This window comes from Mauremys reevesii, linkage group 22 (assembly GCF_016161935.1).
Source record: "Mauremys reevesii isolate NIE-2019 linkage group 22, ASM1616193v1, whole genome shotgun sequence".
In the NCBI taxonomy this organism is placed as follows: Eukaryota; Metazoa; Chordata; order Testudines; family Geoemydidae; genus Mauremys; species Mauremys reevesii.
This window is the reverse complement of record NC_052644.1, coordinates 19669475-19686321: the sequence shown is the minus strand read 5'-3', so window position 1 is coordinate 19686321 and position 16847 is coordinate 19669475. Positions and strand designations below refer to the sequence as shown.

The following is a 16847-nucleotide window of genomic DNA, read 5'->3' as shown; positions in this document are numbered from 1 at the left end:
CTTGCTCGGCCCTGCCTGGCCCTGCTCCCGGCCCTGCCCTGCTCGGCCCTGCTCCCTGCCTTGCCCGGCTCCCTGCTGCCTTCAGCCCTGCCCTGCCCGGCCCTGCCCTGCCTGGTCCTGCTCTGCTCGGCTCCCAGCCTCCTCCAGCCCCGAGAACAGAGCAGGCAAAGGGGAAGTTTTTTCTGTTTTAAAAAGTTCTGGCGTCCCACTGGCTCTTTTGCTCAGGTGCTCACTGCCTTCCCTCCCTTCCCTCCCTGTGCAGAGCAGCGAGACCTGGAAACCCTGCGCAAGGAGAGCGAGCAGAGAACAGCTACTGACAGGGGCTTTATAGCTACTGCCTGGCTGGGTGTCCACAAAAGGGAGCTACCCCCCCACTTCATTTATCACACCCCCAATTCACCCCAAACCTCCCCCCCAAACTCACCCCAGCCCCCAAGCTCACCCCTGAACCTCCCCAAACTCACCCCAGCCCCAACCTCACCCCTGAACCTCCCTCAAACTCACCCCAGCCCCCAAACTCACCCCTGAACCTCCCCTCAAATTCACCCCAGCCCCCAACCTCACCCCTGAACCTCCCCTCAAATTCACCCCAGCCCCCAACCTCACCCCTGAACCTCCCCAAACTCACCCCCAGCCCCAACCTCACCCCTGAACCTTCCTCAAACTCACCCCAGCCCCCAAGCTCACCCCTGAACCTCCTCAAACTCACCCCAGCCCCAACCTCACCCCTGAACCTCCCCTCAAATTCACCCCAGCCCCCAACCTCACCCCTGAACCTCCCCAAACTCACCCCCAGCCCCAACCTCACCCCTGAACCTTCCCCTCAAACTCACCCCAGCCCCAAACTCACCGAACCTCCCCAAACTCACCCCCAACCCCCAATCTCACCCCTCAACCTCCCCTCAAACTCACCCCTGAACCTCCCCTCAAATTCACCCCAGCCCCCAACCTCACCCCTGAACCTCCCCTCAAACTCACCCCAGCCCCCAAACTCACCCCAGCCCCCAACCGCACCCCTGAACCTTCCTCAACCTCACCCCAGCCCCCCAAACCTTCAGACCAACCCCTCACCCAGAACCACGCTGCCCTGCTCTACCCACTAGACCCCACTCCCCTCGCAGAGCTGGGCAGAGAACCCAGGCGTCCTGGCTCCTGGCTCCCGCTGGTCTAACCACTAGATCCCACTCCCCTCTGCTCTCTTTTACCTCCTCCCCATTCCCTGTCTCTTTTCCACCCCCCGTTTCCTTCTTTCCCTTTCTCCTTTTCCCCTCCCCCATCTTCCTACCCCAATAGACCCCGCCCCAGCCCCCTTGCTAACTGCGCTCCCCCTCACAGCCCCCACCCCGTCCCTCTAGCCCCTGGCTGGCTGGCTGAGGAACTAGGACTGCCTGGGGGGCTGCCCCCCGGTGACGGGGTTTGCAGGTTGGCTCTCCGCCCCCGCCCCTCCCCCGCACAGATTGTTCCTGCATCCCAGCGGGGAAACCGCCCTGGCTTGTCCAGCCATGGGGCAGCCCCCGGCGAGACGCCCCCGGGTTTCAGTGCCGGGCCGTGGGCCTGGATTACGAGCTCCGTCTGGGGACCTTTGGCCCTGGCTTGGGGTGGGAGGCAGGGAATGGGGCACCAGCCCTGACAGGGGGCACCGGTCCTGATCTGGCCCCAGGGGAGTGGGGCACGGGGCCTCTCCCCTCTAGGGGGCGCCAGCTCTGAGGCAGGGTCAGGTCAGACGCCTGGATCCTTGAGGCCCCAGACGTTCTTTATCAATTAAGAACATGATTAGCACAATCACTTTGGATCAAGATGTTGCAGGGGGGAGGGAGAGCCAGCCCCCACCCACCATTGGGCCAGATGGGAGCCGGCGCCCCCCAGAGGGGACAGGCCCCAGGCCCCATTCCCCACCCCCCTGAGCCAGCCAGTCCCTGCCCTGGGGCCGGGTGGGAGCCAGCGCCCCCTAGGGGGGAGAGGCCCCAGGCCCCATTCCCTGCCCCCCTGAGCCAGCCAGTCCCTGCCCTGGGGCCGGATGGGAGCTGGCACCCCCTAGGGGGGAGAGGCCCCAGGCCCCATTCCCCACCCCCCTGAGTCTCCCGCCCTAAGGTGAGGGCGGTGGGGTGCCTGGTTAACAGGGCTCACCCCCACCACCACCCTGCTGTCAGCCCAGCCTGGACACACACCACAGGTAATTACTAGTTCGTTAGCAGCCAAAGGAGCTGAGCAGATGGGCCAGGAGAGCTGCCCGCTGTGGAGAGGCAGGGGAGAGCGCAGGGAGGTTACCGTGCAAGCAGGGCCAAGGAGGGAGAGAACCCAGGAGTCCTGGCTCCCAGCCCCCCCGGCTCTAACCACTAGCCCCCACTCCCCTCCCAGAGCTGGGGATAGAGGTGGATGTGTGTGTGTGTGTGTGTGTGTGTGTGTGTGTGTGTCCCTGCCGCCCCCTGCTGGGTGTGTGTGTGTGTGTGTGTGTCCCTGCCGCCCCCTGCTGGGTGTGTGTGTGTGTGTGTGTGTCCCTGCGGCCCCCTGCTGGGTGTGTGTGTGTGTGTGTGTGTGTGTGTGTCCCTGCCGCCCCCTGCTGTGTGTGTGTGTGTGTGTGTGTCCCTGCTGCCCCCTGCTCTGTGTGTGTGTGTGTGTGTGTCCCTGCTGCCCCCTGCTGTGTGTGGGTGTGTGTCCCTGCCGCCCCCTGCTCTGGGGGTGTGTGTGTGTGTGTGTGTCCCTGCTGCCCCCTGCTGTGTGTGTGTGTGTGTCCCTGCCGCCCCCTGCTCTGTGTGTGTGTGTGTGTGTGTGTGTGTCCCTGCTGCCCCCTGCTGGGGGGTGTGTGTGTGTCCCTGCCACCCCCTGCTGGGTGTGTGTGTGTGTGTGTGTGTGTGTGTGTCCCTGCTGCCCCCTGCTGGAGGGGCTGGGCCCTGGTCCGTGGGTGGGTGTGACCCCGCCTTGCTGGCGTGTGGGTGTGGGCACAATCAGGGGTAGCTCGCTGTGTGTCGTGTTGCAGTTGTGTATCGCTGTCTGTGATGTGTTGTGGTGCATTGTGATGGTGTTTACACACGGACCCCCTTGCCCGGCACTGGGGTTGGGATGAAGGGCTGGTTATCCAGGGGTCCTGGCAGGGCATGGGGCTGGGAACAGGCCACCTCAGAGCATGACACTAAACACGGAAAAGGCAGCGCGGCAGCAGGGCGGGGAGGGGCCGATTGGGGGGGCACATGGACAGTGCGGGGCAGAGATTCGGCCAGGGCGGCCCTGGGGCGGCAGCAGGAGCGGTAGATAGACAGCGGGCTGAGCCGGCAGATAAAGGGTTTAACGTCCCTGCCCTGGGCTGCATGGGAGCCGGGCTCCAGAGAGGGGAAAGGCCCCGGGCCTCATTCCCCACCCCCCTGAGCCAGCCAGTCCCTGCCCTGGGGGATCAGAGCCAGCCCCCGCCATGGGGGATCAGAGCCAGCCCCTGCCCTGGGGGATCAGAGCCAGCCCCCCCGCCATGGGGGATCAGAGCCAGCCCCCCGCCATGGGGGATCAGAGCCAGCCCCCCCCCATGGGGGATCAGAGCCAGCCCCCCCATAGGGGATCAGAGCCAGCCCCTGCCCTGGGGGATCAGAGCCAGCCCCCCCCATGGGGGATCAGAGCCAGCCCCTGCCCTGGGGGATCAGAGCCAGCCCCCCCATGGGGGATCAGAGCCAGCCCCTGCCCTGGGGGATCAGAGCCAGCCCCCGCCCTGGGGGATCAGAGCCAGCCCCCCACCCTGGGGGATCAGAGTGGCACCCCATCAAGGGGACAGGCTCTGGCTTTCTCCCATCCCGGCTGGTGTCCCTGGTTGGCATTTCAGCCCCGCGCTGCCGCCGCCTGCAGGACCATCTGGGTTAAGGCGAGGGATGGAGCCGTGAGCCCAGGCCCTGGGGACGTCTGTAAACGGAGCCCCCACAGCAGGGCTGGTGCTACCATTTAGGCCAGGTAGGCGGTTGCCGAGGCGCCAAAACGCGGCGCCCCCCAATTTTTTTTTAAAGCCTTTCAGCGGTCGCTGCGCTGGGAGGGAGAGGGAGTCTGAGCCGCCGGCAGGCAGCCCAGGGGTTCCCCTGGGTCGCGCCGCCGGCGGCAGGGGCTGCGGGTCGGGAGTGAGGGGCACCGGCAGGGCTGGGGGAGCCCAGGGCTGGACTAGCAGGGGCTGCGGGTCGGGAGTGAGGGGCACCGGCAGGGCTGGGGGAGCCCAGGGCTGGACTAGCAGGGGCTGCGGGTCGGGAGTGAGGGGCACCGGCAGGGCTGGGGGAGCCCAGGGCTGGGCTGGCAGGGGCTGCGGGTCGGGAGTGAGGGGCACCGGCAGGGCTGGGGGAGCCCAGGGCTGGGCTGGCAGGGGCTGCGGGTCGGGAGTGAGGGGCACCGGCAGGGCTGGGGGAGCCCAGGGCTGGGCTAGCAGGGGCTGCGGGTCGGGAGTGAGGGGCTCCGGCAGGGGGGACCTCTGGCCTCAGCCAAACCCACCCGTGGGCTGGGAACCTTACAGTCCCAGCACCCCCATGTCTGCCTGCCCCAGCCCCCTCTCCCTCCTCCTCTGCCATCTCCTTCCCGCTCCTCTGTCCTCCATGTCCCTCCCCCCCCAGCTGTCTGAGCTGCTCTGACATCTCCCGCCTCACAGCCCAGCAGGGAGCCCCGACAGCTCAGCCTGGCTCCTCCCTGGGGACCCCTTGCCCAGCAGCAACACTGACAGGCTGACAGCCCTGGGGTGGGGGGGCTCCCTAGCAGGGGACGAGCCCATGGTGGGGGAAGCGGGGCCAGGGCAGACTAGAGGGGTCAGCCCAGCAGGGGGCACTATCACCTGGGGGGGACCCCAGGGCCATGGGACATCCCCCCAGCAGGGGGCGCTCTCACCGGGGGAACCCCAGGGCTGGGCTGGAAGGGGGCTGCGGGTCGGGAGTGGGGGGCACTGGCAGAGCTGGGGGAGGGGAGCCCAGGGCTGGGCTGGCAGGGGGTTGCGGGTCGGGAGTGGGGAGCACCAGCAGAGCAGGGGGAGGGGAGCCCAGGGCTGGGCTGGCAGGGGGCTGCGGGTCGGGAGTGGGGGGCACCCGCCGAGCAGGGGGAGGGGAGCCCAGGGTTGGGCTGGCAGGGGGCTGCGGGTCGGGAGTGGGGGGCACCGGCAGAGCGGGGGGGGGAGAGCCCAGTGCTGGGCTGGCAGGGGCTGCAGGTCGGGAGTGGGGGCACCAGCAGAGTGGGGGGAGGGGAGCCCAGGGCTGGGCTGGCAGGGGGCTGCGGGTCGGGAGTGGGGGGCACCGGCAGAGCGGGGGGAGGAGAGCCCAGGGCTGGGCTGGCAGGGGGCTGCGGGTCGGGAGCGAGGGGCACATTGAGGGGGATGCCTGTTATGTGTGCTGGGGGGGGGGCGTTATCTCTGGCACTGCCCCTGCCTGGGGAAGGTCCAGAGAGCTGTTAACCCCCCTGCTGCTGGCTTTGGGCCCCTTCCCCCTCAGTGCACGGAGCTGCCCAGGGCCCCACGTGCTGTGGGTGTGAACTCACAGCGACCCCTGGTGGGCGCTCGCTGCAATGGCGAGTCTCTAGCTATGCAGAAAGGACAGGAGTACGTGTGGCACCTTAGAGACGAACACATTAATTTCATGAAGTTGATGGATTTCCCCTCCATACGGCTAAATGCAGCACCTTGCATAATGGCAGAGTAGCAGCCGTGTTAGTCTGTAGCCGCAAAAAGAACAGGAGGACTTGTGGCACCTTAATTAGTCTCTACAGACTAACACGGCGGCTACTCTGAAATCTCTAGCTAAGGCGATTCTATCCCGACCCGCAGCTCCCTGGGCTCCTCTCCCTCTGCTGGTGCCTCTCACTGCCGAACCGCAGCCCCTGCTAGCCCAGCCCTGGGCTCCCCCCAGCTCTGCCAGTGCCTCTCACTCCCAACCTGCAGCCCCTGCTAACCCAGCCCTGGGCCCCCCTCAGCTCTGCCGGTGCCCCTCACTCCCGACCCACAGCCCCTGCTAACCCAGCCCTGGGCCCCCCCTCAGCTCCGCTGGTGCCCCTCACTCCTGACCCACCGCCCCTGCTAACCCAGCCCTGGGCCCCCTCAGCCCGCTGGTGCCCCTCACTCCTGACCCACAGCCCCTGCTAACCCAGCCCTGGGCCCACCCTCCGCTCCACCGGTGCCCCTCACTCCCGCCCCGCAGCCCCTGCTAGCCCAGCCCTGGGCTCCCCCCAGCTCTGCCGGTGCCCCTCACTCCTGACCCACAGCCCCTGCTAACCCAGCCCTGGGCCCCCCCTCAGCTCCGCCGGTGCCCCTCACTCCTGACCCACAGCCCCTGCTAACCCAGCCCTGGGCCCCCCCTCAGCTCCGCTGGTGCCCCTCACTCCTGACCCACAGCCCCTGCTAACCCAGCCCTGGGCCCCCCCTCAGCTCTGCCGGTGCCCCTCACTCCTGACCCACAGCCCCTGCTAACCCAGCCCTGGGCCCCCCCTCAGCTCCGCTGGTGCCCCTCACTCCTGACCCACAGCCCCTGCACCCCCAGCCCTGCCAGTGCCCCTCACTCCCGACTAGGCCAGTTTTTAGGCTGCGGCGTCTCTGTCCTATCATCCTCGCTGGGATCATAAATCGCCAATGAGCACGGCCTGAAGGACTCCAGCTGGGGCCGCTTAGCTGTGAAATTTGCTGTGCTCATTGGAGCGGGAGGGTCGTGGCCCCGCTGCAGCCAGCGCCATCATTCATGACACTTACCCGTGAGCTGGGGGCCGCTGGGCCAGCTCTGGGCGGGGAGACTTGTTGTGGGGGGCACAGCAGGGAGCTCCACAGGAGATGCTCTCTGCCCTGGCAGTCAGTGCTTGCCCCAATGCCCCAGAGCAGAGCAATGGGGCACTGGGCTGCAGGGAGCAGAGCGAGGGGCTCGGCAGGGGTGCTGGGCTGCAGGGAGAGGGAGGGGGCTCAGCTATAGGGATCAGGGTGGGGGGCCCAACAGGGGGCACTGGGGGCTCAGTCAAGGGCGTTCTCCCTGGCAGTCAAGGTTGGCCCCGATGCCCCAGGGGGCCTGTGCTGCAGTACGGGGGCTTCAGGGCAGGGCCTGGGCGATACTTTGGAACATCTCTCCCCTTCCCCCCCCCCCACTGACATCACTGCATCTAACAATATCATTACTTCTCCCATGACATCATTGCACCAGATCATGAGGCAGTCTCTTGTGATGTCATTGGGGCCATCATGGCCCCATGTTGGTTTCCATGGCAGCAGGACCATCAGTGGTCATAGAAGATCAGGGGTTGGAAGGGAGCTCAGGAGGTTCTAGTCCAACCCCCTGCTCAAAGCAGGACCAATCCCCAGACAGATTTTTGCCCCAGATCCCTAAATGGCCCCTCAAGGACTGAATTCACAACCCTGGGGGTTAGCAGGCCAATGCTCAAACCACTCAGCTATGTCATGACCCGGGGTGATGATGTCACAAGGGGGCAATGACATAATCGGGGATGTGGTGAGGTCACCAGGGAAAGCAGTTACATCACCAGCGACGGGATGATGTCACAAGTGGCCACAATGATCTCAATAAGGATGGGATGATGTCACAAGCGGATGTGGTGATGTCATGTTACAAATGTCCCCAGTGATGGCACCTGTTGCCAGGGTGATGGGCTCTGACCCCACGTGACAATTCAGTGTGGTGTAAGGGTGTGGGGGAGATTTAGGTCGCCATGGTGATAATGGGATGTCTGTGTGTGTTGGGGGCACCCAGTTGCCCTTATGCAACATGGCGCCCGTGAGGCCCGGGGGGGCTTCGTTTGCCCTCAGTTAAGATGGCGTCCGGGGCGGTGCTGGGGATTTTCCCTTTCTGAAAATGGCGCTGGCAGCGGCTCTGACGAGTTTACCCTTAGTCAATATGGCGCCGCTGTTGCCCTTTGCCAAGATGGCGGCCCCCGCTGCGCCCTTCCTAAGATGGCGGCCGGCTCCTCCTGTCCCTTTGTCAAAATGGCGGCGCTGGGATCACCTAGGCCCCTTTCCAAGAGGGCGGCCCCCAGCCTCGTTCCAAGATGGCGGCCGTTGCCCTTTTCCAATATGGCCGCGGCTTCGCTTCTTCTCCTCTCCCAAGATGGCGTCGCGCAACCTGAGGGCGGAAGTGAGTGACGCCGGCGCGCAGCGTGCGCTGCCCTGACCCAAGATGGCGGAGGCAGCGTGGCGCCGCGCCGGGGACGGGGCGAGCAGCAGCAGCAGCAGCAGCGGGGACGAGGAGGAGGAGGGGCAGGGGGTCCCCCCGCGGCGGGTCTATCTGCCGGGCCGGGGCCCCCCGCCGGGGCCGGGCGAGGAGCTGGTGATGGACGAGGAGGCCTATGTGCTGTACCACCGGGCGGGCACCGGTCAGCGCCGGGGGGCAGAGACGTGGGGCTGCCGTGGGGGCGGTGGGAGCGTGGGATGGGCACAGACATGGGGCTGCCGTGGGGAGGGTACAGGATGGGCACAGACATGGGGCTGCCGTGGGGGCGGGCGGGAGGGTGGGATGGGCAGAGACATGGGGCTGCCGTGGGGGCGGGCAGGGGTGGGATGGGCACAGACATGGGGCTGCCGTGGGGGCGGGCGGGAGGGTGGGATGGGCACAGACATGGGGCTGCAGTGGGGGGCGGGAGGGTGGGATGGGCACAGACATGGGGCTGCAGTGTGGGGCGGGCGGGAGGGTGGGGAGGGCACAGACATGGGGTGCAGTGGGGGGCGCGTGGGAGGCACAGACATGGGCTGCAGTGGGGGCAGGCGGGAGGGTACAGGATGGGCACAGACATGGGGCTGCAGTGGGGCGGGAGGGTGGGATGGGCACAGACATGGGGCTGCAGTGTGGGGCGGGCGGGAGGGTACGGGATGGGCACAGACATGGGGTGCAGTGTGAGGCGCGTGGGAGGGTGGGATGGGCACAGACATGGGCTGCAGTGGGGCGGCGGGAGGGTACGGGATGGGCACAGACATGGGGTGCAGTGTGGGCGCGTGGGAGGGTGGGATGGGCACAGACATGGGGCTGCAGGGGCGCGTGGGAGGGTGGGATGGGCACAGACATGGGCTGCAGTGGGGCGGGCGGGAGGGTGGGATGGGCACAGACATGGGGCTGCAGGGGGCGGGCGGGAGGGTGGGGAGGGCACAGACATGGGGCAGGCAGGATGGCCTCGTATGGAACGGTCGGGTGGGGGCCCTGGACGGGCGGGGGGGGTGACAGGCCAGGGGTGCGGCCGTGGGGCACAGTCGCCCCTTTCTCCCTCTCACCCCCTTTCTCCCCACAGGCGCCCCCTGTCTGAGTTTCGACGTGGTGCCCGACCCGCCGGGCCAGGAGCTCGGCCGCTTCCCACTCAGCCTGCGGCTCTGCGCCGGCACCCAGGCCGAGAGTGCCCAGGCCAACAGGTCAGACCCGGGGGGCGGCCGTGGGGCAGAGACGCAGCCCCCCACCCTGCTTCTCCCCAGACATGGCGACCCCCGTGTGCTCCCCAGCACACCCGCCCAGGGAGCCCCGCTTCTCCGCGCTGCCCCAGGTCGGGCACCGCGGGGCACCCCCAGGGGCGCTCGCTGCTAGCTCGGGTGCGCCCCAGCTGCCCGGGCACTTGGGGGTGTGTGAACGTAGCTTGGCCCCTGGGGGCACGGCCAGCCCTGGTCCCAGCTCACCCACAGGGCACCCGCAGCTGGTGCCCGGGGCAGACCCGCCCCAGCCGCAACTGGCAACAAACAGCCCCGACCTCAGCCCCGCCCCAGGCTGGGAGCCGGCCCGACCCGCCCGCAAGTGGGGAGCGGAGCCCGGCAGGGACTCACCCCTTCCCCTTCCCGGGCGCCGGCACCCCCTGAGCACAGAGCCCTGGGCGGTCACCCATGTCGCCCCTGGTGTCCCCTAGAACGTCCCTGCCTGACCCAGAGGGGGGCTGGGGGGTTGGCACCCTGGGGCCCTTCGCCTCAGTGCTGAGCCAGTGACAGGGCTCAGGCCGACGCCCCCTAGAGGGGACAGGCCCCATTCCTGGGGCCAGATGGGAGAGGCCCCGGGCTCCATTCCTGGGGCCGGATGGGACAGGCCCCGGGCCCCATTCCATGGGGCGCAGGCGCTGCTGGGGCCCCTGGCTGGGGGCAGGGCTCAGGGTGTCCCTCTCTCTGCCAGGCTGCTGGTGATGAAGATGCACAATCTGCACCGCACGGGGGCGGGGGCCGCGGGGGCCGAAAGCAGCGACAGCGACAGCGACGAGGACGAGGAGGAGAAGAAGCCCCAGCTGGAGCTCGCCATGATCCCCCACTACGGGGGCATCAACCGTGTCCGGGTACGCCCCCCCCACTGCCAAGCCCCCCCAGCACAGCGCCCCCCACCGAGCCCCTCAGCGCTGAACCCCAGGCAGAGTCCCCACCGAACCCCCAGCACAGCGCCCCACAACCCCCAGCACAGCGCCCCACACCGAGCCCCCTCGCATCAACCCCCCCCGAGCAGAGTCCCCTGCTGAGCCCCCCCCCAGAGCAGCGTCCCCCTCCAGTGCAGCCTCACCTGCTCCCAGCAGCACAGGCCCCCTAGCGCTGGTGGCCAGCACCCCCCAGTGAGCCGGCTCCCGGCAGCAGGTGCCCCCACCCCCGCGCCGGCGTTAACCCTTTCTTCCCGGCAGGTCACCCAGCTGGGCGGGACGCAGGTGGCTGCCGTCTGGTCGGAGAAAGGGCAGGTGGAGATCTACGACCTGCAGCGCCCCCTGGTGGCCATCTCGGACCCTCAGGCCATGGCCACCTTCCTGCGGGAGGAGCAGGCCAAAATCAAACCCCTCTTCTCCTTTGCCGGACACATGACCGAGGGCTTTGCCATGGACTGGTCCCCCATGGTGCCCGGTGAGCCGAGGGGCGCTGGGTGGCAGGGGGCTGCGAGTCGGGAGTGAGGGGCGCTGGGGGGGGCTGCGGGTCGGGAGTGAGGGGCACCGGCAGGGCTGGGAGTGATGGGGGCTGCGGGTCGGGAGTGAGGGGCACTGGCAGGGCTGCGGGTCGGGGATGAGGGGCACCGGCTGGCTGGGGGCTGCGGGTCGGGGATGAGGGGCACCGGCTGGCTGGGGGCTGCGGGTCGGGAGTGAGGGGCACCGGCAGGGCTGGGAGTGATGGGTGCTGCGGGTCGGGAATGAGGGGCACTGGCGGGGCTGGGGGTGGCAGGGCTGCGGGTCGGGGATGAGGGGCACCGGCTGGCTGGGGGCTGCGGGTCGGGAGTGAGGGACACTGGCAGGGCTGGGGGTGACGGGGCTGCGGGTCGGGGATGAGGGGCACTGGCTGGGGGAACTCCCTGTGACCCCAGCTCTCCCCACACCCCCAGGCCGTCTCGTGACTGGTGACTCAAACAAGAACATTCACCTGTGGAGCCCCAAGGCGGACGGGACATGGCACGTGGACCAGCGCCCCTTCACCGCCCACACCGCCTCCGTGGAGGACCTGCAGTGGTCACCGACAGAAGCTACAGTGAGTGGCAGGAGAAACAGGATACCGGGGTAGATGGGCCCGTGGGGCTGATCCGGAGGGGCAGGGCAGGATACCGGGGTGGATGGGCCCGTGGGGCTGATCCGGAGGGGGCGGGATACCGGGGTAGATCTGGAGGGGCAGGGCAGGATACCGGGGTGGATGGGCCTGTGGGGCTGATCCGGAGGGGCAGGGCAGGATACCGGGGTGGATGGGCCTGTGGGGCTGATCCGGAGGGGCAGGGCAGGATACCGGGGTGGATGGGCCCCGGCACGCAGCCACGCTGCCCTGACCCCCTCTTGCCCAGGTGTTCGCCTCGTGCTCGGCGGACGGGTCCATCCGGGTGTGGGACGTGCGGGCGGCGCCGGGCCGGGCCTGCATGCTGACGGCCAGCCAGGCCCATGCCAGCGACGTCAACGTCATCAGCTGGAACCGCCACGAGCCCTTCCTCCTCAGCGGGGGGGACGACGGGGCCCTGCGCGTCTGGGACCTGCGCCTCTTCCAGGTCAGTGACACACCCCCCGGCTCCCCCTGACTGCCGGTGCCCCTCACTCCCGACCCGCAGCCCCTGCTAGCCCGGCCCTGGGCTCCCCCAGCCCTGCCGGTGCCCCTCACTCCCGACCCGCAGCCCCTGCTAGCCCGGCCCTGGGCTCCCCCAGCCCTGCCGGTGCCCCTCACTCCCGACCCGCAGCCCCTGCTAGCCCAGCCCTGGGCTCCCCCCAGCCCTGCCGGTGCCCCTCACTCCCGACCCGCAGCCCCTGCTAGCCCAGCCCTGGGCTCCCCTCAGCTCTGCCGGTGCCCCTCACTCCCGACCCGCAGCCCCCCCTCACCGCTGCCCTTTCCCCCCACAGACAGGCACGAGCGTGGCGACCTTCAAGCAGCACACGGCGCCCGTCACCTCGGTGGAGTGGCACCCCACGGACGGGGGGGTGTTCGCGGCCGCTGGTGCGGACGACCAGGTGACCCAGTGGGACCTGGCAGTGGAGCGGGACCAGGAGGGAGAGGGGGAGAGTGAGGATGACCCGGCCCTGGCCTCCATTCCCCCCCAGCTGCTCTTCGTGCACCAGGGAGAGACGGACATCAAGGAGCTGCACTGGCACCCGCAGTGCCCGGGGGTCCTGATCACCACCGCCCTGTCCGGCTTCACCGTCTTCCGCACCATCAGCGTCTGACGGGGCAGAGCCTGGTGGGGGGCGATGAGTCTGGCTTGGGGGGAGCCTCCCCTTTGCAGATGGACCATTCCAGCTGTCTGCTGCTTCCATTGCACAGAATGGGGAGAAAGCTGGGGGAGGGGGGAGTTGGTCTGCTCCATGTAGTGGCTGCTATCATTGCACAGGCAAGAAGGGGATCCCAAGATGAGGAGCCTCAACACAAACTTTCCCCCTCCTTGCTCCATGCAGGTGGACCGTTCCAGTTAGTGGCTGCTACCATTGCATGAAATGGGGTGGGGAGACAATGTGCTTCCACATCTGGTGTTATCCACCCCCTCCTTACACATGGACTATTCCAACTGCTACCATTGGTCAGAATTTGGGGGTTGGTGTCTGGACCTGGACCCTTTCATTCTGCATGGGGGGGGGGGCATGCCTCCAGAAAATGCACTGTTCTGCAGCTTGTTTTGGGGAGCTACCATCTAATGTGGATATGGGGGGGCTGATTTCAAGCTAATTTCCCCCTCAATTATACATGGTTTGGTCTGAATTTGGTTGCTATTACTTGGGATGGGGGGGTCACCACCCCCATTGTGTTGTGAGAGGTGGATTCTTCCGGAGGCTACCAATTCTGCATGGGTGGGGGGGAGAGTTGGTTCACTCCAAATATATTTTGGGTGCTGCCACCATACACTGATGGGGGTGGAGAGCTAGCTCCCAGGGGGTGCACAAATCCCTGGGGTTGGGGGGATGGGAGACAGGCCCCCAAATGCAGAGAGGGGGCAGGGGTCGCAGCCAGGCCCCTCCCACTTTAACCCCAGATTGGGGGCAGGGCCCACTATCTCCCCTGCCACAACGGATGCCTCTGGGCAGGGAGGAGGCCCTGCCTGCAGAGGGGGGGGCGGGGCGGGGAGTGTTAGTACATACTATCTATTTTCTGGCAAGTTCAGTTTTAATTAAAAAAAAGTTCATAACCTACTGGAGTTTGGTCAATCTGGGGGGGAACCCACCTCCCAACTTGGACTGTGCCCTCCCGACCCACAGCCCCTCCTTATTGGTGCCCTGCCCCACCGCACCCCCCGCCGGTGCCCCTCACTCCCGAGTGCAGCCCTGGGCTCCCCCACCTCTCCAGTTCTGCTGCTGCCTCTCTATTAACATCCTTTGTGCCCCGCTCAGCCCCGGGCCGGCGGACACCCAGCAGCGCCCCGCCTGCCCCGGCGGGCTTTGGTCCGGGGCAGGGGTGCTCCGGGCCTGGTTGGGAGCGGATTGTGCCCCCCAGTTCCCGGCTATCCCCCGGGGGGGTCACTGCAGCCCGCTCCATTGCAGGGAGGTGAAGGCGAGGGCGTCGCCCGCGCCCGGTGAGCAGAGCAGCAGGGTCTTCTTGACGCTGGCGCCCAGGCGGGTGGCAGCCACCAGGGCGTGGAGCGGGAGAGGGGCCCCCGGGGGGCAGCACAGCGCGATGTAGTGGGCATGGAACCGCAGGGGGTCACCTGCAGGGGAGAGGCAGAAGGGGGAGGGGTCAGGTCAGCTTCTCCCTGCCCCATCCCCTCTACTCCCTTCCCCTAGCATCCCCCAACCCAGCCCCTCCCCCACTTCTGGGGCCTGCAGTGCCCCCGCTCCCCTCCCCAGGGCTCCCCCACACACACCTACCTGGGTACACAAGGAAGTCTCCCCCAAACTTGCTCCCTCCGGACAGGTAGTAGCCCCTGCCCCACAGCTCGCGGAAGACGCGGTACCGGGCCTCGTGGGCCGGGCGGCCGGCGTGAGGCCAGTCCGGGGAAGGGGAGGTCCAGTCCACCCGCTCAACCCGCCCCAGGCGCCGCCGCGCCGTGGGCAGCTGGACCATCATGGAGCCACGGGGCAGGACGAAGGGCGAATCCAGGAGTCCCGAATCCTCCACCGTGTCTGGGAGTGGAGAGAGCAACAGGCTAGGAGAAGCCGGGGCCGGAGTGCGGCTGCCTCTGGGGTGGGGCATGGGGGATGGGTATATGGGGACCCCTCATGGGATGCGGCCCCTCTGGGGCGTGCGCGGGGGCTGGGTATACGGGGACCCCTTGCCCGGCGCTGGAAAGTGGTCCCTCTGGGGTGGGGTGCGGGGGCTGGGTATACGGGGGCCTGGTGCTTATCCACAAATGAGTCCTGCCGAACTCAGCCCTACCACCAGGGACAGTGCCCCCTACTAAGCCCCCCCTTTCTCTGCAGCCCCTGGATTTCCCTAGCAGGTCTCCCGTCCAAGCCCCAGCCCCACCTGGCGTCTCCCCACGCTGCTCTCTGCGGCGGGCTCGGCCCTGGGCGATGCGCTCGGCCAGCCGGGCCAGCAGGGCCCCCCTCTCTGCGCCAGCCAGGCGCTGCTGCTCCTGGTAGCTCTCCTCCAGCTCCCGCTGGTAGGCCTCCACCTCGGATGCCTGGGTTCGGGGAGAGGGGGTTAGCTCCGGTATGGGGTGCATGGCACAGCCATCCCCCCACAGGACACCTGCCCCAAACATGCTCTGCCCCTCTGCCGGAGCTGGTGCCCCCTAGAGGGGAAAGGCATCATGTCCCATTCCCTGCCCTCTGAGCCAGCCAGTGACTGCCCTGGGGCCGGATGGGAGCTGGCACCCCCTAGAGGGGAGAGGCCCCTGGCCCCATTCCCTGCCCCCCGAGCCAGCCAGTCCCTGCCCTGGGGCCGGATGGGAGCTGGCACCCCCTAGAGGGGAGAGGCCCCTGGCCCCATTCCCTGCCCCCCGACCCAGCCAACCACCTGCCCTGGGGCTGGATGGGAATAGGCACCTCCTAGAGGGGACAGGCCCCAGGCCCCATTCCCTGCCCTAAGTCAGCCAGTCCCTGCCCTGGGGCACCCCCTGGAAGAGCAAGGCCCAGGGTCCCTCACCTGGGTCGGTTCCTCCCCTTCCGCCGGGGGCTGGGTCTCGGTGCCCCTCACCAGGACGGCTGCGCCTAGCTCGGCAAGCAGCCGGGCCTCCTCGGGGAGCAGCTGCAGGGGGAGGCCCAGGCGGGCGTTCTGCCGGGGCTTGCGGGCCAGCGCCCCCACCAGGGTCCCCACCAGCCGGAACCGCTCACGGATCTCCCGGGCGTCCTCCGCGCTCCACACCAGAGCCGCCCCCTCCAGCACGTGGATCCGGATCATGGCGCTGCGGCAGCTGCAGGGAGGGGAGCGGCGAGAGTGAGGGACATGGCCCCTCTGGGGCAGGGCGCGGGGGCTGGTTATATGGGGACCCCTCGCCCAGGGCTGAGATGCGGCTACTTCTGGGGCAGGGCACCACAATCCCAGCATGCTCTGGGACAGGGGGTGCCGCAATCCCATCATGCCCTGAGACTAGGCCCCACCGCCATGGCCAGGTCCCCCACCAGGCCCCCAGCCCAGGCGGAGGGCAATCCCAGCATGCCCCAGGGCAGGGAGGGGGCACAATCCCTGCATTCCCTGGGCCTAGAGATGGGATGGGGGGGGTGCACTGCAATCCCATCATGCTTTGGGGCAAGGGGTGCCGCTATCCCAGCATGCCCCAGGGCAGGGGGGGCACAATCCCTGCATTCCCTGGGGCTAGGGATGGGATGGGGGGGTGCACTGCAATCCCATCATGCTTTGGGGCAAGGGGTGCCGCTATCCCAGCATGCCCTGTGGCTAGAGTGGCCAAGTGGTGCTGATGCCCCAGAGGATGCTGGGAAAGCCCCTTTCCAGGGAGTCTGGTTCTGGCCACAAGAGGGGAATCCCTTTAAAGGGCCACACCCACCCACACCAAACCACGCCCACTGCCCCAAGGCATTCTGGGAGTCCCATTCTTAAAAACGTCCATTGACGCCCCCCACACACAAAGGATTCTGGGAAACAGTTTCGTAAAGGGCCACACACTAAAAATAGAAAACCTCTCCCCTTTCCCCGCAAGGTATTCTGGGTAACCCATTCTTAAAGGGCCACCCCCCACAATTTAACCCCCAAAGGAATTCTGGGAAACAATTTCTTAAAGGGCTATACGCACCTATACCAAACCTTGCTTCTTTCCCCCAGGGCATTGTGGGTAACCTCTTCTCCAAGGGCTACCCCCCCCCCCCATTCCCCAGCTCACTCACCTTCACCCCTGGGCTTCCCTGCACCCAGCTCTGGGGGGTGTTTGCAAACCAAGCTGGCTGGTCCCTCTGCTCCTGCAAGGCGAGGGGGCGGGGTTCTCGCAGCTGAGCGACGGCCCCATTGGCCAATACCCGAGCAGGGGTGGACACTGGGGTGGGGTTTGGAAATTGCAGGGCCCAATGGGTGCAGGGCGCGGAGGAAGTGAGCTGAGGGCGGGCAGGCAGCAAAGTAAGGGACTGGGTGGGTGGATAGGGGA

At 67.5% G+C, this 16847-nt stretch overlaps 2 protein-coding genes across 2 annotated transcripts; one reads left to right on the top strand and one right to left on the bottom strand.

The window, feature by feature from the left end:
* Window positions 1–8090: 8090 nt before the first annotated feature.
* GRWD1 (glutamate rich WD repeat containing 1) lies at window positions 8091–13141 on the top strand. The gene is made up of 7 exons (XM_039510042.1): window positions 8091–8301; window positions 9208–9325; window positions 10065–10221; window positions 10555–10768; window positions 11238–11380; window positions 11685–11882; window positions 12229–13141. Exons 1-7 carry the CDS (start codon window positions 8106–8108, stop codon window positions 12547–12549), a joined length of 1347 nt encoding a protein of 448 aa, XP_039365976.1. The 5' UTR covers window positions 8091–8105; the 3' UTR covers window positions 12550–13141.
* Window positions 13142–13643: 502 nt separating this feature from the next.
* Window positions 13644–16699, bottom strand: TSEN34 (tRNA splicing endonuclease subunit 34). Its single transcript, XM_039510107.1, has 5 exons — window positions 16594–16699; window positions 15398–15665; window positions 14777–14933; window positions 14179–14433; window positions 13644–14018 (listed from the first exon to the last, which is right to left on the bottom strand). Exons 2-5 carry the CDS (start codon window positions 15650–15652, stop codon window positions 13831–13833), a joined length of 855 nt encoding a protein of 284 aa, XP_039366041.1. The 5' UTR covers window positions 15653–15665; window positions 16594–16699; the 3' UTR covers window positions 13644–13830.
* Window positions 16700–16847: the final 148 nt, after the last annotated feature.

Coding starts and splice junctions, on each gene's coding strand:
- TSEN34 (XM_039510107.1), bottom strand. CDS start 15,652: ATGATCCGGATCCACGTGCTGGAGGGGGCGGCTCTGGTGTGGAGCGCG. Junction 14,934..15,397: donor AAGGGGAGGAACCGACCCAG/GTGAGGGACCCT, acceptor CCCCGAACCCAG/GCATCCGAGGTGGAGGCCTA. Junction 14,019..14,178: donor AGACTTCCTTGTGTACCCAG/GTAGGTGTGTGT, acceptor TCTCCCCTGCAG/GTGACCCCCTGCGGTTCCAT.
- GRWD1 (XM_039510042.1), top strand. CDS start 8,106: ATGGCGGAGGCAGCGTGGCGCCGCGCCGGGGACGGGGCGAGCAGCAGC. Junction 10,769..11,237: donor CTGGTCCCCCATGGTGCCCG/GTGAGCCGAGGG, acceptor CCACACCCCCAG/GCCGTCTCGTGACTGGTGAC. Junction 11,883..12,228: donor GGGACCTGCGCCTCTTCCAG/GTCAGTGACACA, acceptor TTCCCCCCACAG/ACAGGCACGAGCGTGGCGAC.